Below are 19,595 nucleotides of genomic sequence, written 5' to 3'. Positions count from 1 at the left end.
CTTCTTAAGGCCAGAAAGAAAGCTGACCCGAGAGCTGCAGAACGTTCTAGTACACCCTCGCGGCCCTCTCACACCAAGTCGGCTGCGGGCGTCGTTACTTTTCGGAGTTTTAATGCGTGAGCGTAAAAGAGCTCCAGTCGCAGAGAACCCGCCGCTCGCGTCGGCCCCGTTGGTTGTGAGTGAAAAATCGTCTGTGTATCTGTGACAAAAAAATCTAGTTACCGAGATAGCCGCGGGAGGCCGCTACTTGTCCACGCGTGCACGTAAAGAGCGACGCATTCGAAGAAAAAAAAAAGCAGTGCTCAAGGTCACGAGGCGTGGTAGTTTCTTTGGCCTGCCACCCCTCCCTGCTTAGTTTCCACAACTTTTGCTTACCGTCTCGCCACCACCGGCTACTTTTGAACTTCTGGAGTTTTGCGGCTTTCAGTACGGCGCCAAAAAAATGGGTGGCGACCGTCAACACTGTCAGATATCACGAATCCTCGATGGACCGAAAGAAGCAGACAATGGCCATATACCGTATTCGGAATGCTGCTGCAGCATGTCATAGTTGTGAACGCGAGCGGCAGCTGGCTTGGGCCGACCGGAGCACGAAGCTTATACCTGCTTTTGGCGGAGTGACTCCCACCTCTCCACGAACACCTATTTGTACAAGACCGCTACCGAACATGGAACCCAGGAGGAGAACCACCTCGAGGCTGCAGCAGTGCTTTGCAGCTTACCGGAACCCAGTTTCGCAACCTGCCCTGGTACCAACTCTCCTCAACTCCCTTGCTCACCAGTTCCAGTTCTGGCATCTGCATCGGCATTTCACACCTCAACATCCTGGACGCAGAGGCCGCCTCCTATTCACAGCGGCATCAATTTCCAGGTTGGTGAACACTAGAGATTACGGAGTCACCCGCCCGCTCTGTGACAACGTCCGTTTTATCGCAATAAATTGCGAACAAACGAAAACCAACCACAACAGATTGGACCCTCAGTCGATAGCCACATCCCTTGAAATCCTAGCAGTCATAGGCCGAGTGCGCCCAAGTTCCCCACGTACTCAGCGCTGTTGCCAGGAATAAAGCTTAGGTACCTATACTTGCTAGCCATTCTACCATCAAAGACCCACCAGTGCAAGTCATGGCTCCAGCCGATAACGCGGCTTCAAACCAAGCTGGCTCTCCTTTGCGCTGAACTATGAAAAACAGCAGCTCGAGCACAAGCATGACAAAGAGAATTATGAAAGAGCATGAGATACCGCTTGAGGCAAAGCCTGAGCGTTTTCAGATGCCTAACACACCCGATGCTCTTCAATGGACCGCAAGCAGCACAGATGTCACCGCTTAGTGCAGCGAATTGCGGTGTAACATGGACAATTTCCTGCGCTACCGACTAAACTACGACCTGAGAAGCAACTCGACAAGGTGAATCTGATGCGGATACCTTGGACAAGCCTGTATCTCCTCCTGGTGGCATGTTTTTCAAGTCGCCACGGGAACTACCAATGTGCACTATTTACGCCGACCGCCCGGACCCAGTCAGTTTCAACCTCTTCAAAAGAATGGCAGTTGAGCTGGACAAGCTGCAGCGTCTACAATATCAACAGCAGTGGCACAGCCCGTGAGGCCCACCGCAGACAACTTTAGCAGCTTGCAATGCAACGACGCAGCGTGAATGACGAAGAGTGGCGTCGGCACTCGGGCGTGAGGGGAGCCCTACAGAGGACAAGAAGAACGAAGTTAGACTTTAGAAGAGACGGCCCAGGAATGGGTACTGTCTCTTTCTTGCTAGATTGTTATATTATATATATATATATATATATATATATATATATATATATATATATGAGATATAACAGACAGTAATGTCAAGGAATGTACAGGGGAAGTTATTGGAACCAATGGAATGTAAATAAGAAGAAAGAAAAGTGAATTTAGAAGTAGGAGTGTCGGTCAGCGCCATCTATAAGCCAAGCGACGAGTGTGAAACACTCTTTTATGCGCATGTTTGGCGTCACGTAGCACGTGAACTTTATTACGAGCGGGCAGCTGAATAATAGTACCTCGTATATAACTTAATGACATCAAGTCTGCCAGTACGAGACCCTCGTTAATGAATAAGGGAATAACGCGTTATTCAAAGGTCGTAGGTTCGATTCCTGCTCAAGGCTGGTTATTTTTTCACCCACTTTTCTTTCTTCTTATTTACATTCCATTGGTTCTAATAACTTCCCCTGTACATTCCTTGGCACTTCTGTCTGTTAGATCTCATTGATATTGTGTCAAAACCCGGAAAAACGAGCCCTTAGGTATACACTTCTTCCCCTTATATATATATATATATATATATATATATATATATATATATATATATATATATATATATATATATATATATATATATATATATATTGTGAAGTATATACTCCGTGAGATGTCACAACAGGGTTTATTTTATTTCGATGTTTCAGCCAGAGTCATCAGGATTGAGGGTACAGGTTGGTGCTCAGCTTTATACAATCTTAAATCAGAGGGGAAGAGAGAAAAAAACAAAAGTGAGAATATATACGGTGGACTACCCCGGACGCCACTTTTTCATTTTTCCTCCCCCTTCTCTCTCCATTTACTCCCTTTCACCTTTAGGATGTGTGTGGTCTCTGTATCCTTCCTTTTACTAACGTATTGTTACCGACCAGATGGCACCGCATAGCTCTGGCGATTTGGTGTGGGGAAAAAGAGATTTTGAAAGAACTTTAGGCTTTTAACTACTCAGCAACTCGTCGACATCTCGTCGTTGAAAGAGGGGAGCCGCGTATTGCCGCAGAGGCTGGCAAGCGGGTGCAATGTCAATTATTGCTCGCTTCTGAATTACGCGAGCAGTAGGGGCCTCCCGATTGTGCGCAGTGTTGTTGTTCGGCATGCAATGCTTGGCACAATTGATTGGATAATAAGGTAAAAACATAAACAGACGGCAGCTGTACTCGGGAAGAGTAGTTACCCTTGGAAATATTTTTAGTTGTCCAGTGCCTTTGAAGCTCTAGGGCCATGAACTCAGTTATTATTTCATTATTGCCGTTATTGCTGCAAGTGTACCCGGATGATTCTCTTTTATTCATATATATATATATATATATATATATATATATATATATATATATATATATATATATATATATATATATATATATATATATATATATATATATATATATATATATATGTGTGTGTGTGTGTGTGTGTGTGTGTGTGTGTGTGTGTGTGTGTGTGTGTGTGTGTGTGTGTGTGTGGGAGTCGGGATGACCTAGACACTTACATTTCTTCTTTTAGTCTTGCTGAAATCGAACGCAGGTTGATGTTAAATGCAATATATTGCAGGTCTAAAAAAGCTACAGTAAACGAGAGACGCCCTGGTGATTATGACACGTGCTTAAGCTGTAAACATTTATTCGTGCTCGGAAAATCTCTCCCTTTCAGCGGGTGGAATGGGAGACCAGTTGAGAGCAGCGAAATACACATACCAAAATGGTTCAAATCTATTCAGTGACCCATATATGCGGAATGTTCAACAACAAAGAAGAACCGGCATTGCACAGATTTCGCTGCACTGACAAATTGTGATGGTGTCGGCAATCGCTTCGATGACTGTATTTGTAAAGTCACCATATATTTCAGACAAGGAAAGCAGAAATGATAGCTGTTTTCTTTGTTTTGCAGGCACTCCAGACTTACGCTGAGGTGTTCTGACTGCTCTTCCCTCTAACCATGTAATGAATGGAAATTCGTTTTACTGAAATTAACAGCAAAGGCAATGCCTTTTGTCTCTCTTATATTGCTGCATTCAACCTGCAGAGAAAAGCTCACGCTGCAAAAAAAAAAAAGACGAAGTCCTTGTCCGGTTTTCTTTACGAGCGCCTTTCATTTTAATTAAAGTGAGCTCGTCTATATCGGACTTCTGTAGTGTCTACATTGTGACACTGGTGGAGGTGGATGTCCAGGACACCTTCCAACAGCCCGGGATCTAGTCCACAAATACTTTCGCTCGTTTAAGCACCCGTTCACCGCGCCAGCCGCCGCCTGCTAGGCCTGAGCCCTGAGTTCGGTCCTTGGACGGAAAACATGACTGCGCCCGGAAGCATTTGCCCCGCGATGAACAGCCCAAGCACGACACAGGTGACTATTTTCACTTCTAAAATCCCTGTGAACTTCCACGGCAGCACATATGAGGAGGCAGATGGTTGGCCTGAGGAGTTCGAGCGCACAGCCAACGTTAACGGGTGGAACACCGCACAGAAGTTGGGGTACGTGTATTTCCCTCTTCAGGAAGGGGCTCGAACATGTTTCACGAATCGCGTGTGTTCAACGTGGAATGAGTTCCGGCGGAAGTTCCTGGCCACCTTCGCAAACATTGAAAGGCGGGAGCATGCACAACGACTCTTCGAATCGTGGATTCAAAAGCCAAACGAATCCGTTGCTATGTTTGTTGAGGACATGGCTCGTCTGTTCCATCGAGCCAATCCCGCACTCTAAAAAAAGCTAGTAAAAAGGGTGTCCTTTTGTCGCACAACAATAATCGTCATCTATATTGCGTTCCATCCTTGCACTATCGCCCTGCGCCCGGTACATTCCTGTCACGAGTGACATGCCCACTATGAGGGTTACATTGCATTCTAGATTGGAAAGTGGCCAGCGCCGAGTTTTCAAGAAAGAAAGCGCTCGCAAGCCTGATGATTATTGTTGTGAGACAAATGGACACCCTTTTTACTCGATATTTTTTTAGAGTGCGATATGTCCGAGAGCAGAAAGATCAGCCACCTCATGTGCGGTGTTAAAGAGCAGCTCTTTGCCGGTACCATGCAGAACCCACTTTCAAATGCCGACAAGTTTCGAAGGAGGCGACCGCCATCGAACGCGCACTACAGCTACGCTACCGCCAGTACGACCGCTCAAACAACAGCGGACAAATCAGCACAACCACCGTGATCACTGTGGCACCTGATGAGCGTTCTTTGCGGGACCTAATACGCGAAATCGTGCAAGAAGAGGTGACGCCTCCTCACCGAATGACTGCGTGATTGCGTCGGTAACAGTTGTCCGCCAAGAGATTAGGCAAGCGCTTGCACTTCCCGAGCCGAACATCACTGCATAGGCCAACATATGCAGATATTCTGCGTCGACAGCCATCCAACATGCCACCACCTCAGCAGTACCACCAGCAACAGCCGCTGACATTGCCTTGGTACTACAGGGAAACGTTGACACCCGAAGGGACCTCCACTCCGCAAAACCGACATCTGGCGTACCCCTGACTACAGGCCCTTGTGCTTCCATTGTGAAGAAGCAGGCCACATCGTGTGGTATTGTCCTAATCGCGTCACCGGGTACCAAATATTTCTGTCCAGTACCCCCTCGGCGCTAATTCGAAGCAAGACGCAACGTTGATATGAGCACTAAGATCCAGCGGGACGTTTTTCCTGGGTTCCGGTCACACTCGCCCTCTCCTGGTCGTTTTCCCCAACCTAATAGAGGTAGCACTACGACCATGACGAGAGGAAGATCTCCCAGTCCACGCCGGGGAAACTAAAAGCAGTGACTTTAGGGGAAAAGGTTGCGAAATGCTGAAGAGGTGATAATCCCCATTACCACTACACGAAGCGCCGCACATTTCGAATGAATCGACGAAAGACGAGATTGCCACCACCGACATCACACTTTCAATTGACGGTCACTACGTGACGGCATTGGTCGACACTGGTGCGGACTTTCCAATAATGAGTGCAAATCTGGCCGACGAACTCGAGAAGGTGCAAATGGATCGGACGGGGCCGCAAATTAGAGGAGCTGAAGGCCAGCTGCTGACGCATACCGTAAAGTACACCGCACGAATGACGATCAGGGATTCATCATTCGTCGCATCTCTCGTTGTTCTTTCTCAATGTTTTAAACAGACCATTTTGGGTATAGATTTCTCGCGGGAGTACGGTGCCATCATAAATCCGGACGGTGTACCGACCTTCTCAGCGAACCATAGCACAGCGCTGCAGCTCAAGCGCATGCGCGTCATTGACGACGTGACTATGCCACCGCTGTCATGCCGCCTTGTATCTGTCACGTGCAACACGCAGCATACTAGAAAAGTTGTCGTGGAACAAGTATCGACGCTTTTACTCTCTCAAAGAATTGTTATTACCAGAAGTCTCGTCAGTGTTAGTTAGTAGGTAGTGCTAGTTAAGAAGAAAGACCGCAGCTTACTCTTCTTTTTGGACTACCGCAAGCTGAACCGTGTGACAAAGAAAGACGTATACTCATTACCGCGTATTGACGATTCACTTGAGAGGCTGAGGCATGCATGCTTCTCGTTGATGCACCTGAAAAGCGGATATTGGCGAATCGGTGTCGATGTTCAAGACAGAGAAAAGACTGCTTTTGTTACGCCTGACGGGCTTTACGAGTTTAAAGTCTTGCCCTGCGGATTGTGCTCAGCCCCAGAAACATTTCAGAGACTGATGGATACCGTCCTATCATGCCTTAAGTGGCAGACGAATCTGGTTTACCTCGACGACGTCATTGTTTTATCAGCAACATTCGAAGAATAAATAAGACGGCTGCTTTTAGTATTTAGAGCAATACGGTCCGCTAGCTTAACACTGAAACCTGAGAAATGTCATTTCGGTTTCAAGGAACTTCGACTACTAGGACATGTGGTGAGCCATGAAAGTGTTCGTCAGGACCCCGACAAAATCGATGCCGTCCGAAAATTTTAGGTGCCAACGAATAAGAAGGCAATGAGACGTTTTCTCGGCCTTTGCGCGTACTACCGCAGGTTTATCGCCAATTTCTCGCACATAGCGTCGTCCTTAACACGCATAACGAGAGACGATGTTCTATTTTTATGGGGCGAAGAGAAGCAAGCAGCATTTGACGATCTACGGCAGTGCCTGCAGACACCACCTGTGCTTGCTCACTTTGACGAGGACGCTCCTACCATGATCTACACCGATGTCAGCAACGTAGGTTTAGGCGCTGTACCCGTCAAGTGGCAAGACTCAGCCGAGCGAGTGATTGCATATGCAAGTAGGACGCTTTGTCGTGCCGAGTCCCATATTTCCACAACAAAAAAGGAATGTCTTGCTTTAGTATGAGCAGTTATGAAGTTTCGCCCATACCTCTACGGCAGTCCCTTCCACGTAGTCAGCGGCCAACACTCTTTTTGCAGGCTGACCAACTTGAAGGACCCATCTGGTCAGCTAGCGCGCTGGAGCTTACGCCTACAAGAATTCGATATGACGGTCGTCTATTAGTCTGGACGGCAGCACTCTGATGCCAATTGCTTATGAAGGTCACCTATAAAGCAAGACGATGTCTCATAAAAGGATGACAAGGCGTTTTTAGGAGTGGTCGACACGGTCACCATTTTCTCTAAGCAGAAAGAAGACAGCGAGTTGCTTCCTCTTATTATTTTCTTAACGGCAAGTCCACAAGCGTTCGCAAGATATTTGTAAGGAGGCTGCCAATATTCTGCTTGCGCAGTGGTGTCCTATATAAGAACTTTTCCTCCAGCGGAAATGCCCACTTACTTGTCGTCCCAACATCCAATCGTGATGAGATCCTCAGCGCTTGCCACGATGATCTTACCTCCGGCCACTTTGGATACACGCGCACATTAGCCAGTATCCAACAGAAGTACTACTGGCCTAAGCTTTGAGGCGCTGTAAATCATTACGTCCTCACGTGCCTCGATTGTCAGCGACGAAAATCGCCGCCTTTAAAACCAGCCGTATTGTTGCAACCAGTTCAAGTGCCCACCTTGCCTTTTGCAGAAATCGGAATGGACCTCCTTGGACCATTTTTGAGTTTGCACACCAAGTGGCTAATTGTCGTTACCGACTATCTTACTCGCTATGCAGAAACAAAGGCTCCCCGCCGCAGTGGTCTAGTGGCTAAGGCACTCGGCTGCTGACCCGAAGGTCGCGGGTTCGTATCCCGGCAGACGCGGCTGCATTTCCGATGCAGGCGGAAATGTTATTGGCCCGTGTGCTCAAATTTGTGTGCACGTTAAAGAACCCCAGTTGGTCGAAATTCCCGGAGCCCTCCACTACGGCGTCTCTCATAATCATATGGTGGTTTTGGGACGTTAAACCCCATATATCTACCAGAAACAAAGGCTTTATCAGCCGGAACCGCAGTAGAAGTGGCACAATTTCTCACTGAAAATAACGTTCCGAGGCATGGTGCTCCTAGAATTAAAAGAACGAACAAGGGTATCGCTTTCACGGCCATGCTCCTTAAGCCAGTGCTTCAGTTCTGTAGAACAGCGCCTCCAAATCCACCTCCCACCACCCACAAACCAACGGCTTAACAGAACGCCTCAACAAGACAATTCCCGATATGCTGAGTATGTACATCGACGTGGATCATAAAAATTGGGACGACGTTCTACGTTACGTGACGTTTGCTTATGATACGGCGCAGCTAGAAACTACCCAAAGCACGACATTTATTCTTCTTTATGGCCGTGAAGCGACGACAATGCTTGATGCCATGTTGCTGCACGACTGCGACGATTCAGACACGGATGTTCAAGCCTTTACCGAACGAGCTGAAGAGGCGTGACAGCTAGCACGCATGCGAATCGCCCGGCATCAGAGTTACGGTGCACAACGTTATGAGCTGCAACACCGACACGTCACTTATCAACCAGGCGAGAAAGTGTGGGTCTGGAGCCTTATTCGCCGACGCGGCCTTTCTGAAAATTTACTGAAGGACTACTTTGGCCCCAACAATATTGTAAGGCGCCTAAGTGACGTAAATTATGAGGACATCCCAGACAGTTCCTCGCGAACTCGCCAGCAAAATCAGAAATCGTACATGTTGTGCGGATGAAGCCATAGTGCAGTGAGCCAGTTGCATAATACGTCAACTACGTACACCGCGTATTTCGTAGCAGAGCATCGGGACGATGCTCTGCTACATATTACGCGGTGTATGCGAAGGGTGTATTCAAAGGAAGTTCCTGGGCCCTTCCGGGAACTCCCTTCGAAACCCTTAATGTACAACGAATACCCGACATGTACAATTAGGTGTTATTGAAGTGATAGTGTACTTATCGAAGGAAGCATAACTTTTTCTTGGTGATCTAGCGCACTTGAAACCCTACACCTGCCATTATAGCACACGGTCAACTGGAGAGTGGAAGATCCCTTACACACGTACAAGTTATGGTCGACAAATGATGTGCTACTCACTGTCACTAATATAAAAAAGTTGCGTGCAAAAAAACATTGCTACTTTTTGTTTCGTACGTAGTGTTTTTTGTTACATTGTGTAATGACTGTGGCTGTTGCATCGTTCTCCAACGGTCCGAAAGCCTCTATCGAGCCGAAATGGCTTTCTGCTTTTATTTCACAGCATTACTCTTGTGACTTTTGAAATGTCTCCCTTGATGTTCGAATTTGAACTGTTGGGAAATAAATACATGCAAAGAAATTGATGAATGCTTCGGGTAAGGAATAACCCATAACTAAACGCGGACAACTGGCCAATGTACTTAAAACACTCACTATATATATATATATATATATATATATATATATATATATTTATATATATATAGAGGGGTGAAACAATAAGTGCATTTTGAATGATTTCTGTACCTTAACATCCAAGACTAACTCTTTTCCATATTTTGAAAAGTGCGAAATGTACATAAGGAAGTGTCATATCAAAATGGGACCCACACAAGGTAAGAAGTTTTTTGAAAACAAACGCACATGCAGACAATATTAGCCTTACAATACACATTGTACAAATGAAGGCAACAAAAATCTCTTGCTAAAATAAAAAAAGTTGCGATCTTGTGTCTTCACTAAATCCCAGGACATCTGATTGGTACACATGTTTTCTTAGCTGCGTTTCCCCACCTGTAATTCTTATTCATTTTTATTTGTAGCTTTCCCCAGTGTTCAACATGCTATTATAGGATACACTAGAAATATGCCGGGCCGTTGTGGGGCCCGTAGCACAGTTGTAGCTAAGGCTGGCAGAGTGGCCCTTCATGAGTCTGTTGTAGACTGTTACTACGTCTTTATTCATCATAGACTGGAACTCACAATATTCGTAATCTTCTGCTAAATCATAATAATTTTCATTAAGCAGAGAACTATTGCAATTGTCGTTATTGTTTCTTCTGCGGAGAACACATTTTGAGGGAATTCGTGATCAGTTTGCTCTTCGAGTGGGTAATTACGATAAAGAGTTATGGCTGAGCTTTCAGTAGCAGCAACCGACACATTGTGCAATTCGCAGTTTAGGGCAAGTAGGGCAGAACTGCGCAAATTGTTGATGGTGCAGTGTGACAGGTGTGTTTGTCTGCATTTACATTAGAATAATATTCGAAGGACATGAAAGATCCCGGCAGATTGAGCAACCAGTCATTTAATTCGGTGTACAGCTGTCGAAGAGGCTGGTGTATAAAGCGCCTGCATAAAACCGAATTCCTAATTGGCAGAAAAGGTGAAGCTTCTTGAAAATGTTTGCTGCCGCAGACTGATCAACAATGGCACCGCTATGTCGACGTGTGTCTTTGAGGCTTCCTGTGTATTCGTCAGGCACTTCTTATCACTACGCTAAGCAATGTTTGAAAAACATTCAGAATATTCACAGTTGTAATACACTTGAAGCAATACTTTTTTGCAGACTAGTTGGTTCATACTTGAAAAATTGAATTGCTGCACAAACTTGAAGAAAAAAACAAGAGAGACAGGAAAGAGTGCAGGAAAGAGTGCAGGAAAGAGTGCAGGCTGCACACTTTCCTGTCTCTCTTATTTTTTTCTTCAAGTTTGTGCAGCAATTCAATTTTTCAAGTAATACACCTATTTTTGTACAATTGAAGCTTTTCGAAGACGGATAAATCGAGAACACAGGCAGGGTCAACACTCGCACCTCGCGAAGAGTGGCCTTCGCTTCCACGAACATGGCCTGATTCAGGGACGCATCGCATTCCACCAATCTCGATGCCCTCACAAACTGATGAATGCCAAATAATTAACTTCTTGTAGACCCTTATGAGCGCAATGCGCATGCTCCTAAGTATCATGAAGACCACGTTGGCGCACGTGTCCAGCACCTGCACGCTGCAGGTGCTGGACACGTCGAGCCTGGCACATGACGCCCTAGGGTAAAACTATGGCTTCCTACATGATATCCTTTTGAGAAGATGTTGAGAACCCATCGGTCTTTCAGTGGAATGCCAGAAGGCTTAAGCCATGCATGTCCAACTTCTGAGAATATGTATTCACGAACGAGTTCTCCATAACTGCGATATGAGAACGCAACCTGTCAGCTCCCATGAGTTTGTCGGGATATGTGTGCTCTATGTCCTCTTCATACAAAAAAAAGCAGCAGGGTTGTTGTGTGTGCATATGGCGCGGCTTGATGTTTTTCCATCGCCGTGTACCACCTGACGAAGGGAACCAGTGCGTTTGCTCAAAAGTAAAAAAAAGACCACCTTTACAATACTCGAAGCATACTTAAATCTAATAAGTCATCCATACTGCTAGCATTTCCGAGGAATAAACTTTCTAGCCGTGGGTGGTAACTGGAGGCTTCAATATCCACCACTACTTGTGAGGAAGCTCCAGGGTCAGCATTACAGTTGAAAAGTTGGTCTCCTTCACTTTGATTGTGAACTTGGTTTCGTGCATGATGGCAGCCATACTTATCTGCGTGGATAAGCGTATAGAATTTGCCTTGACCTCGCTTTCGTGTCATGCTCATTCGGCAGATGAGTGCACTGGTTTTCGGATTTGGAAAAAGGAGTATTTACCACATCTCAAAATGCCTTAGAACTGATGGTTTTCTGAATATCAAGTGTTCCAGAGCCGTCCACCGATAAGCCAAATGGCAAGGTAATCATGGCAGACTGTATTGGTACTCACACTTCTACCTAGAGGACGAAATAAAGAGTGTCTTACAGTCAACCACACATTAGCTGGCGGTGGGCTCACCCCACACCAATATGGACATTGAACTAGAAACTCTTCGAGCGATTCGTCGTCGTGCAGAACGATGATATAGACGCCCTAAGTGCATTCATGACTTGAGATCGGCCAGACGTACACAAAAAATTACAGCGGCACACGGACAAGCTAAATAAGCGACAATGGTTATCTTTGTGCGAGTCGTTGGATCCAAGAAAACCTCCGTAAAATATCTGGAGAACTGTCTGTTTTCATACAACCGTTGGTCAGTGCTGCACACTTATATTTCTCATACTTCACTTACGCTGCAAAAAGTGACTTCGCAGAATCATTCTGCGAAATAATTGTCCGTGGGGCAAATTCAACTGGGACGAGAACGACTGTTCATTATTCACACGTGATCTTCGAATAGAGTTTTCATATTCCATGCAAGAACTGAATGCTGCGCTTGCTTTTTGCTCACGTTCTTGAGCGCCAGGACCTCACGGCGTCACCTACTGCGCTTTGTGCCACCTAGTAAATCACTCTCCGAAAGCACTCTTCCTGCTATAGGATGACTCCTGGCAAACTGGCACGAATTCACATGAATGGAATTCAAGCCACCTGCTTCCTCTTTTCAAAGCCAATTAGCCACCTTGGGGCATTTCAACCTACCAGCCAATCGACCTCGCGAGCTTTGTGGAAAAAGTTTGGAGGAAATTATTCTAACGCGCCTTCATTCGTACATATATCCGGATGTCATGTCCGAATTCAGGTGAAGCCGATCATCTAACGACAAGTAGTTTACATCGACAGAGTCTCATAAGGCCTGTAAACGAGTATCCGCTGCTCTGTTGCCTCACATAAAGGGTCTTACGACAATGTCGCTCACGAAGCCATCCTCAGCGCATTACTAGTGGTAGGACGAGTTGGACTAGTCGACAAGCAGCCAAGATGTGTACAACTTTCCAATTCAGCTGAATAAATCTATGTATAGACGTCATGTGTGACTGAATTTCATCTTCACTCTCGACTTCAGAAGGCAGCGTCAGTGACATCGCACTATCTACGTATACAAGGGCTCGAGATCGCAAGTGTGCAGTCGTGGCGTTTACCAGAATTGCAATAACCACCTAAGGCTTATCAATTCACGGGCATTTGATATCATCCAGCCAGAGTCACGGGTTCTTGCGAGTCGTAAGTGACCGAGACCTGTCCTAGACTCCACACTTAAACTTCCTAAAAGAGCGGCTGCCTGCTACTTGTCACTTGTTCAAGTTCCATTCCGGGAAAGTCTGGGGAGTGTTCGTCGAGTCCATGTTACAGCCCTACATGGTAATATTTATTCGATTGCTGTGGTAGAACCTACCTATAATATGTAACATATCACCCTGCACGCAATCCAAAACCTACAAGCCGAGGCTCTTAGGATATGCTTTGGTTTACCCCGCGGTGCATCGACGGCTCGAACCATTGCTGCTGTGCAGGACTACCCGATCAAGACGCTCATCACCGTTGAAACGATGCCTACTTACCAAGGAAATATGCTAGGAACCGTTCTCATCACTTCGTTAGCCTCGCTACTGAAGAGGCTGTACGGCATTTAGTTCAGTTGTCTTTGCACATCGTGCATGATTTAGGCTAGGTTACACGCCTGCAGTCAGGCACCACGATGCATCCTCGGTGGTGCCTGACCAATGCAACCACAAAAAAATATTTTCAGGCCTGCTCATTGCCGCCGTGACGTCACTCGTCTTGCCGGAACGAGCGCATCAACGAGAGGCTGTGAATTGATCGCATCCGTCGTCTCCCGTTAAGAGATAAAGCGTTCGCAGCGACTTTTACACACTTAACATATTTATTCTACCTTCTGCGTCAAAAAGTCACTGGTTAAGCAATGTATTACGCTTGAAAACGTTTGGAGATTAGTATGCGGGTCATTTGGTCTAAGGAAATGTCAAAAAATGTGTTCTACGAAACGTTTGGTTGATTCATAGGAGCAAATTTGATGTACCAACAAAGTGACGAAATAAAAAAGGCATACTTTATTCACCATTATTTATTTACACACACACACACACACACACACACACACACACACACACATGCACACAGACACTATCTGGAACATGCAGAGAAAGTGTTCCTACTCATTTGCAAAGTTTATACAGTTTTATTTGTACTACTTTGAACACCCGTCTTTGTAGACACGTAGTTACAGAGGAGAGCGTGTGCTTCTGCCACAAGTATGTTATTCAGAACAAAATAAGGTTGATCATTTTCGCAAAAGTAGAAACATCTTTTGTTTTACCAAAATCTCTTGGGACCGTCACAAGGAGCGGCTTTTTCTCTTTTGCTCTGGTTCCTCTCGCTCTGTTCCGTATACAGTTGCTAATATGGCTTAGGGCACTGAAAAAGTGTTAGTGCTGAATCTAGATTGATTCGTGTAGCCCCCGTGTGCACTGCTACTGCGCTGCTGGTACTTATATCTGCATACTTGATAGTGATTTTCAAGTTTTTAGTTTCAAGTAGAGCGAGAACAGCTGAAAACCATTTAAAAAGCAGTTTATCGTAAGCGTCTTCACGAATTAAAATTTCAAGGAGACATATTAGACTGAGGGTCTGGCAAGGCTGGCCCAAAATTATAATGCCGAATTAAAGTGGTTGAAACACCGGTAAGAAAATGTCATGCACAAAACTGATGCACTATGCAATTCAACAGCATTCCTTCAATTTTTCTCAACCAAAAAAACATATATGTATAACAAGAAGCCCGCAGAGCTAATCGGCACTAGCAATCTGCTTTCCGACCCCGAAAAAAAACGCCTGTTCGAAAATTGTACTGCCACGCGCGTTCATTATTTTATTGCAATCGCTCTTAGGCTAACAAGTCAGAAGCACACATGACTTCTCCATTTATGTGCAAGCACGGAACATGGTGTCTTCACTATGGTGCCATCAGAATGATTTAAAATTATTTAGTACACACGCACGTACCTCCGTGTCACAAAGAAAACGGATGCAGACATCAGCTCTACGAACGACACGTTCCAAATAAACGTTCGCAAATTTCGTTCTTTTGCCGTGGCGATTCCCTGCGCACAATTGCCCAACCGCTAAGATTTGGAGCCGTACATGTTACGAATATCCAAAACAAAGGCGAATCACATATCCACGCTACAGTTCACGAACAGCGGAAAACACACTCTCGAGTCACCAACAATCGTGCCAGCACGCCACGAAAACTTTCATCAGACTTAGTTATCTATGTCCGTCGAGCCACGAGAGCAAGCGTAGGCTCGTCTATGCAGCGAAACACACCATTATGCAGCGAAACACACCAGCAAAACACACCTATGCAGCGAAACACACCGAAACACACCAGTTACGTCCGAGACCACTGCAGAAACAATGAGCAGGCCTGAAATCATCTAAGTGGAATAGGCTTGGCCGTTCCACAAATGCGTCCTACAATTCCAGAAATGCAGCAGAAGTCACAGTAGTCTTCAGCAGGACTAAAAAAAATTCCGCCATATCCACGAAGTGAATGATGATGAGTGGGCGAAGCTCCGGAGGTAAACCTGGTAAACAATGAATCCTCTGTACACTTTGCCCACTCGATTTTATTACATCGCTCCCCCTAGCGTACGTCGCCACACTAAATCGAACGATTGCCTTCAACCAATGACACGCGCCATATGTGACATCATTCCTATTTTATAATATCTCGCGTCTTTCATCAACTACAAGTACCGCTTTCTAGTTTATAACATCTTGCATCTTTTCATCATCAGCTACAAGTACCACCATCTAGTAAACACTACAAGAACTAAACGAGAGGTGGCTACATACAGGAGACGGTACCGCTATCAAGTGAACACTGCAAGAACTAAACTAGAGGTGGCTACATACAGGGGACGGTACCGCCATCTAGTGAACACTGCAAGAACTAAACTAGAGGTGGCTACATACAGGCTACAGGGGACGCACAGCCCACGCCCTAAGGAGCTTCGCCCCAAAAAAGTGAGTCTGCTTTTTTTGCACGAAATTTGAAGTAACCGCGTGCACATATACTCTGATGGTTCAAACACAACGTCTAGTTGTGGTGTTGCGGTGGTTATGACCACTAGAGGAATAACGCTGCGAACCAAGCTGTCACATGTTACTACATATACGGAGGTAGAACTTGCAGCTCTGTGCAGTGCACTAGAGTATTGCATCCCAGAGACGAAGCAAGTAGGCTCTGTTTTCCACTCGAAACTGGCCTTACAGTGCATGCCATCAGTTCTTCGATAGGGCTGCCACGAACATCTAACGTACGATATTGCCCCGCCGTAGTGGCTCAGTGGTTAGGTACTCGGCTGCTGACCCGCAGGTCGCGGGATCGAATCTTGGCTGCGGCAGCTGCATTTCCAATGAAGGCGGAAACGTTGTAGGCCCGTTTGCTCAGATTTGGGTGCACGTTAGAACCCCAGGTGGTGTAATTTCGGGAGCCCTTCACTACGGCGTCTTTATTAATCGTATGGTGTTTTAGGGACGTTAAACCCTACAAATGGATCAAATGGATTAACGTACGATATTGTCAAGTTTTCTCAACACGTCCCACACACAGGTCACGAGGCCAATTTTAAGTATCTACGTGGTCACTGTGGGATCAAAGGCAATGATTCCGCACACCACGCAGTTCGCACATCTCACCAAGAAAAGCATACCCTTGCAATTTCTTTATCAAGGACAGACGCTGCAAGGCAACGCCTGGGAGATTTCACGCTTCTGTCCAGCACTAGTACTCACGTTGAAGACTCCTTCCACAATGTGCCGTTCGTATGGTGTTCTTCTTTCTTCTAAGCAGTTTCGTAAAATAGTGGTGCTCTGTAATAGTTCTGTTGGCCGAGGTTCTATTGACCAAAGCTCAATGAAACAGCGATCGTAAAGTTGAAGTTCTAATGGGATCAGGCGCAGAATAAGAGAACGTAGGTTGCCTTCATCTACGTATGAGTGAGCAGAAAATCTGCTGTCCAGACCAGCAATCATGGGAATATTTTTGAAGCAAAGTGCTGTTTCCTCGTGGTTAGCCCTTTTGTTATTCCCTACATGATATTATTGTGATACTTTGTGGGCATAGGAGAAGTGGCGTAGCCAAGGGCTGTCACACAAGACCCGTGCTCCCACCCAAAAACTGTTTTCGTTATGACATGCATAACTAAAAAAAACCATTCACCTGGCTGCTCACTCTGCCAATTTTGGAAGCGTCCCCACCCCTTTCTGATAACTTTTCGCATCCACTCCCCCCTCTTAAAAGCACTAAAAGTGTTATCATCACATGGAAACGTTATCGGAAACGTGAATTTTTTAATTGATTACGGTAACACAGCATATCAAAACACACTGTACGTGTGTCGTCAGATTTGCTACATTATTGATTCTACAAATGTTTGGTACCGTAATGTTCTTTAGAGGTAGGGTGTGTCGGCACCAAGCGCACAAGAAATACGCGCTGAATTCGTGCTTCTTTTTGCGTGGAGTGTGCTGCCGTTGTCATTGCCGTAATTCTTCTTGATGCCTGAACGATGGCAACAAAGTGCTCGTCCATGATCGTACAGGTGGCCGACATAGCGGCCTGACACACCAGAAAAATGACAGGGCTCCGCTCGGGGTCTGAGTGCAACGCCCGGTAAACACAGTCGATGCTGGTTCACCTCCAGGACGAGACAGCGATGTATGGAATCAAGTGCAGAATGAAGCCGATAGAACTCTTCGGGATCCACCACAGGACGCAAAGATGACAACCCCAACGAACAGATAGCCGCCTTGCTCTACATCAGGACAACTTTACCTGCCTCTGTCATATTTTTTTGCGTCTGCAATTCATCGAACAAGTACCACACATTCACACACTACACGCCGGACTCCCCCGTGAGCCATCGCGGACAGTTCATCGTCTGGTGAGCCTGTCACTAGTTGTAGAGCAAAACTGTCCCCAATAAAGGTAGTCAGATAACGAGAAGCTGATAATAGTTTTGTGGCTGCTGTTATTGAATTAGCTGTCTCGTGGAATGGCAGTCACGTATGCGAGACCACGCACCACCCGGATATTACCCAGCAATTGCCGCCAAGTGTGAATGATATTCAACACCAAGATGCTGCAAACTGCGTTCCAAATTAGCTCAGCTGCTTTCTCATTCACAAGAACTTCTGATAAAGGGACGACGACCTGTTGACGAAGTATGTTGCTGATACGAGATACTATTCGCTTAACAGAGGAAACATTGATTTGGTGTGTTAAGTATCGCAATAGCAAAATTCACAATTGAATAATGCAATTCACTCTTGTTTCTCATGTTATATTTCACTGAAGTCAGAAAAGTTTTTTTCCGCAGAATTATAATTAGATGTATTTTACTACCGTTTCTCACGTATATACTCTTTTGTAATCCGGGCTACTTATCCGGATTGACTTGAATTAACCTACATGTTACTTTATATCATCTATTATTCATCATTTTCATCTGTATACTGCTTATGTGACCTTTATTTAGTATAACTTTGTGTGATGAATTTTGCATTTCCATTTGTACCACTGATGCTGAATGCCAACAGGAGTGGGAGCCCTCTGTCAGGCCTTCGCAGCCATTTGCTCCTGCTCCTTGTTTCTGTAGTGGAACCACAAACAAACTCAAAAACTGAAAGACACTTCAAAATTTTATTTAGTGCCAGTGACTCCTCATTTTCTTATGCTCAACAGCTTTTTTAGACATTTAATGTCATTCAAAAGATTCCTGGTTTTGTGGTGGTCTTTCACAGTCACTCATGTTGAATTGCATGGGTTGGTCGCATTTGCACACCTTTAGGTATTGTTTCTTGCAGAACTCAGAGCTGGTGTTGAACCGATTGTTTACCCATAGCTCCCAACTTGAAACTACACCTGTAAGAGAAAAAATAAATGTATACTTAGCAGATTAGGTGAGGTTAAGAAGACGAATGAAATATTTATCAAGCGCTATAACATGTGAGAGAACAAAGCACCATGGAGCCTCAGATGAAAATATCCGGATTTGAAGCACACAAAACGAAGAACGAAGATTACGCTGCCAAGCTGCTTGTGGTACTGAACAACCATTGAAACCATCGGTTACGTCATCGGTGATAGAAAAAAATTGGCAGGTCCCACGAGTTATGGAAATCCAAGTTATTTTGAGCACAAAGAAAAAAGGTGCCTCTGATCGCAGTTTTTGCCCTTGTGAAACGCTTAAGATGTGTCCAAATAATGCAGACATACAAAACGTACAGATATGCATGTTCAAAAGCCGTATATGCTTTATAATATCAGTTGTTTACAGCTGCGTAGCATTGCCGACAGCAACACGGGGTGCTTCCTTTCATAACTATTGACAGCGAACCTACAATCTCGTCCAGTGCGCGCCTGAATATCTAGGAGCACTCTAGAATATTCAGCAACCATTTGTTATGCGCATGCACGCGAACGAAATTGGCCGAATTCATTGGCCTCCAGCGGTATTGCTCTAATATTCATTGTCGCGTGTATAAAGACTGATGCACTTTAGCGTGGATCACTTAATCAATAACCGATGCTTTGAGCACCAATAACACTGGCGCGCACTCAGAATAACTCGTAATACGGACTACGCTAACA

General features: G+C 45.4%; 1 protein-coding gene across 2 annotated transcripts in view; it reads right to left on the bottom strand.

The window, feature by feature from the left end:
* Window positions 1-18,625: 18,625 nt before the first annotated feature.
* The window catches only part of LOC119184753 (uncharacterized), a 44,352-nt gene continuing 43,382 nt past the window's right edge, over window positions 18,626-19,595 (bottom strand). For both annotated transcript variants that reach the window (XM_075872372.1, XM_075872371.1), the window contains one exon: window positions 18,626-18,866. In XM_075872372.1, the coding sequence (XP_075728487.1) occupies window positions 18,706-18,866 (161 nt within the window). In that variant the 3' untranslated portion in view covers window positions 18,626-18,705. The remainder of the gene's footprint in view (window positions 18,867-19,595) is intronic.

Source organism: Rhipicephalus microplus, chromosome 8, assembly GCF_043290135.1.
Source record: "Rhipicephalus microplus isolate Deutch F79 chromosome 8, USDA_Rmic, whole genome shotgun sequence".
NCBI classification, from domain to species: domain Eukaryota; kingdom Metazoa; phylum Arthropoda; class Arachnida; order Ixodida; family Ixodidae; genus Rhipicephalus; species Rhipicephalus microplus.
This window is presented reverse-complemented; position numbering and strand designations above follow the sequence as displayed.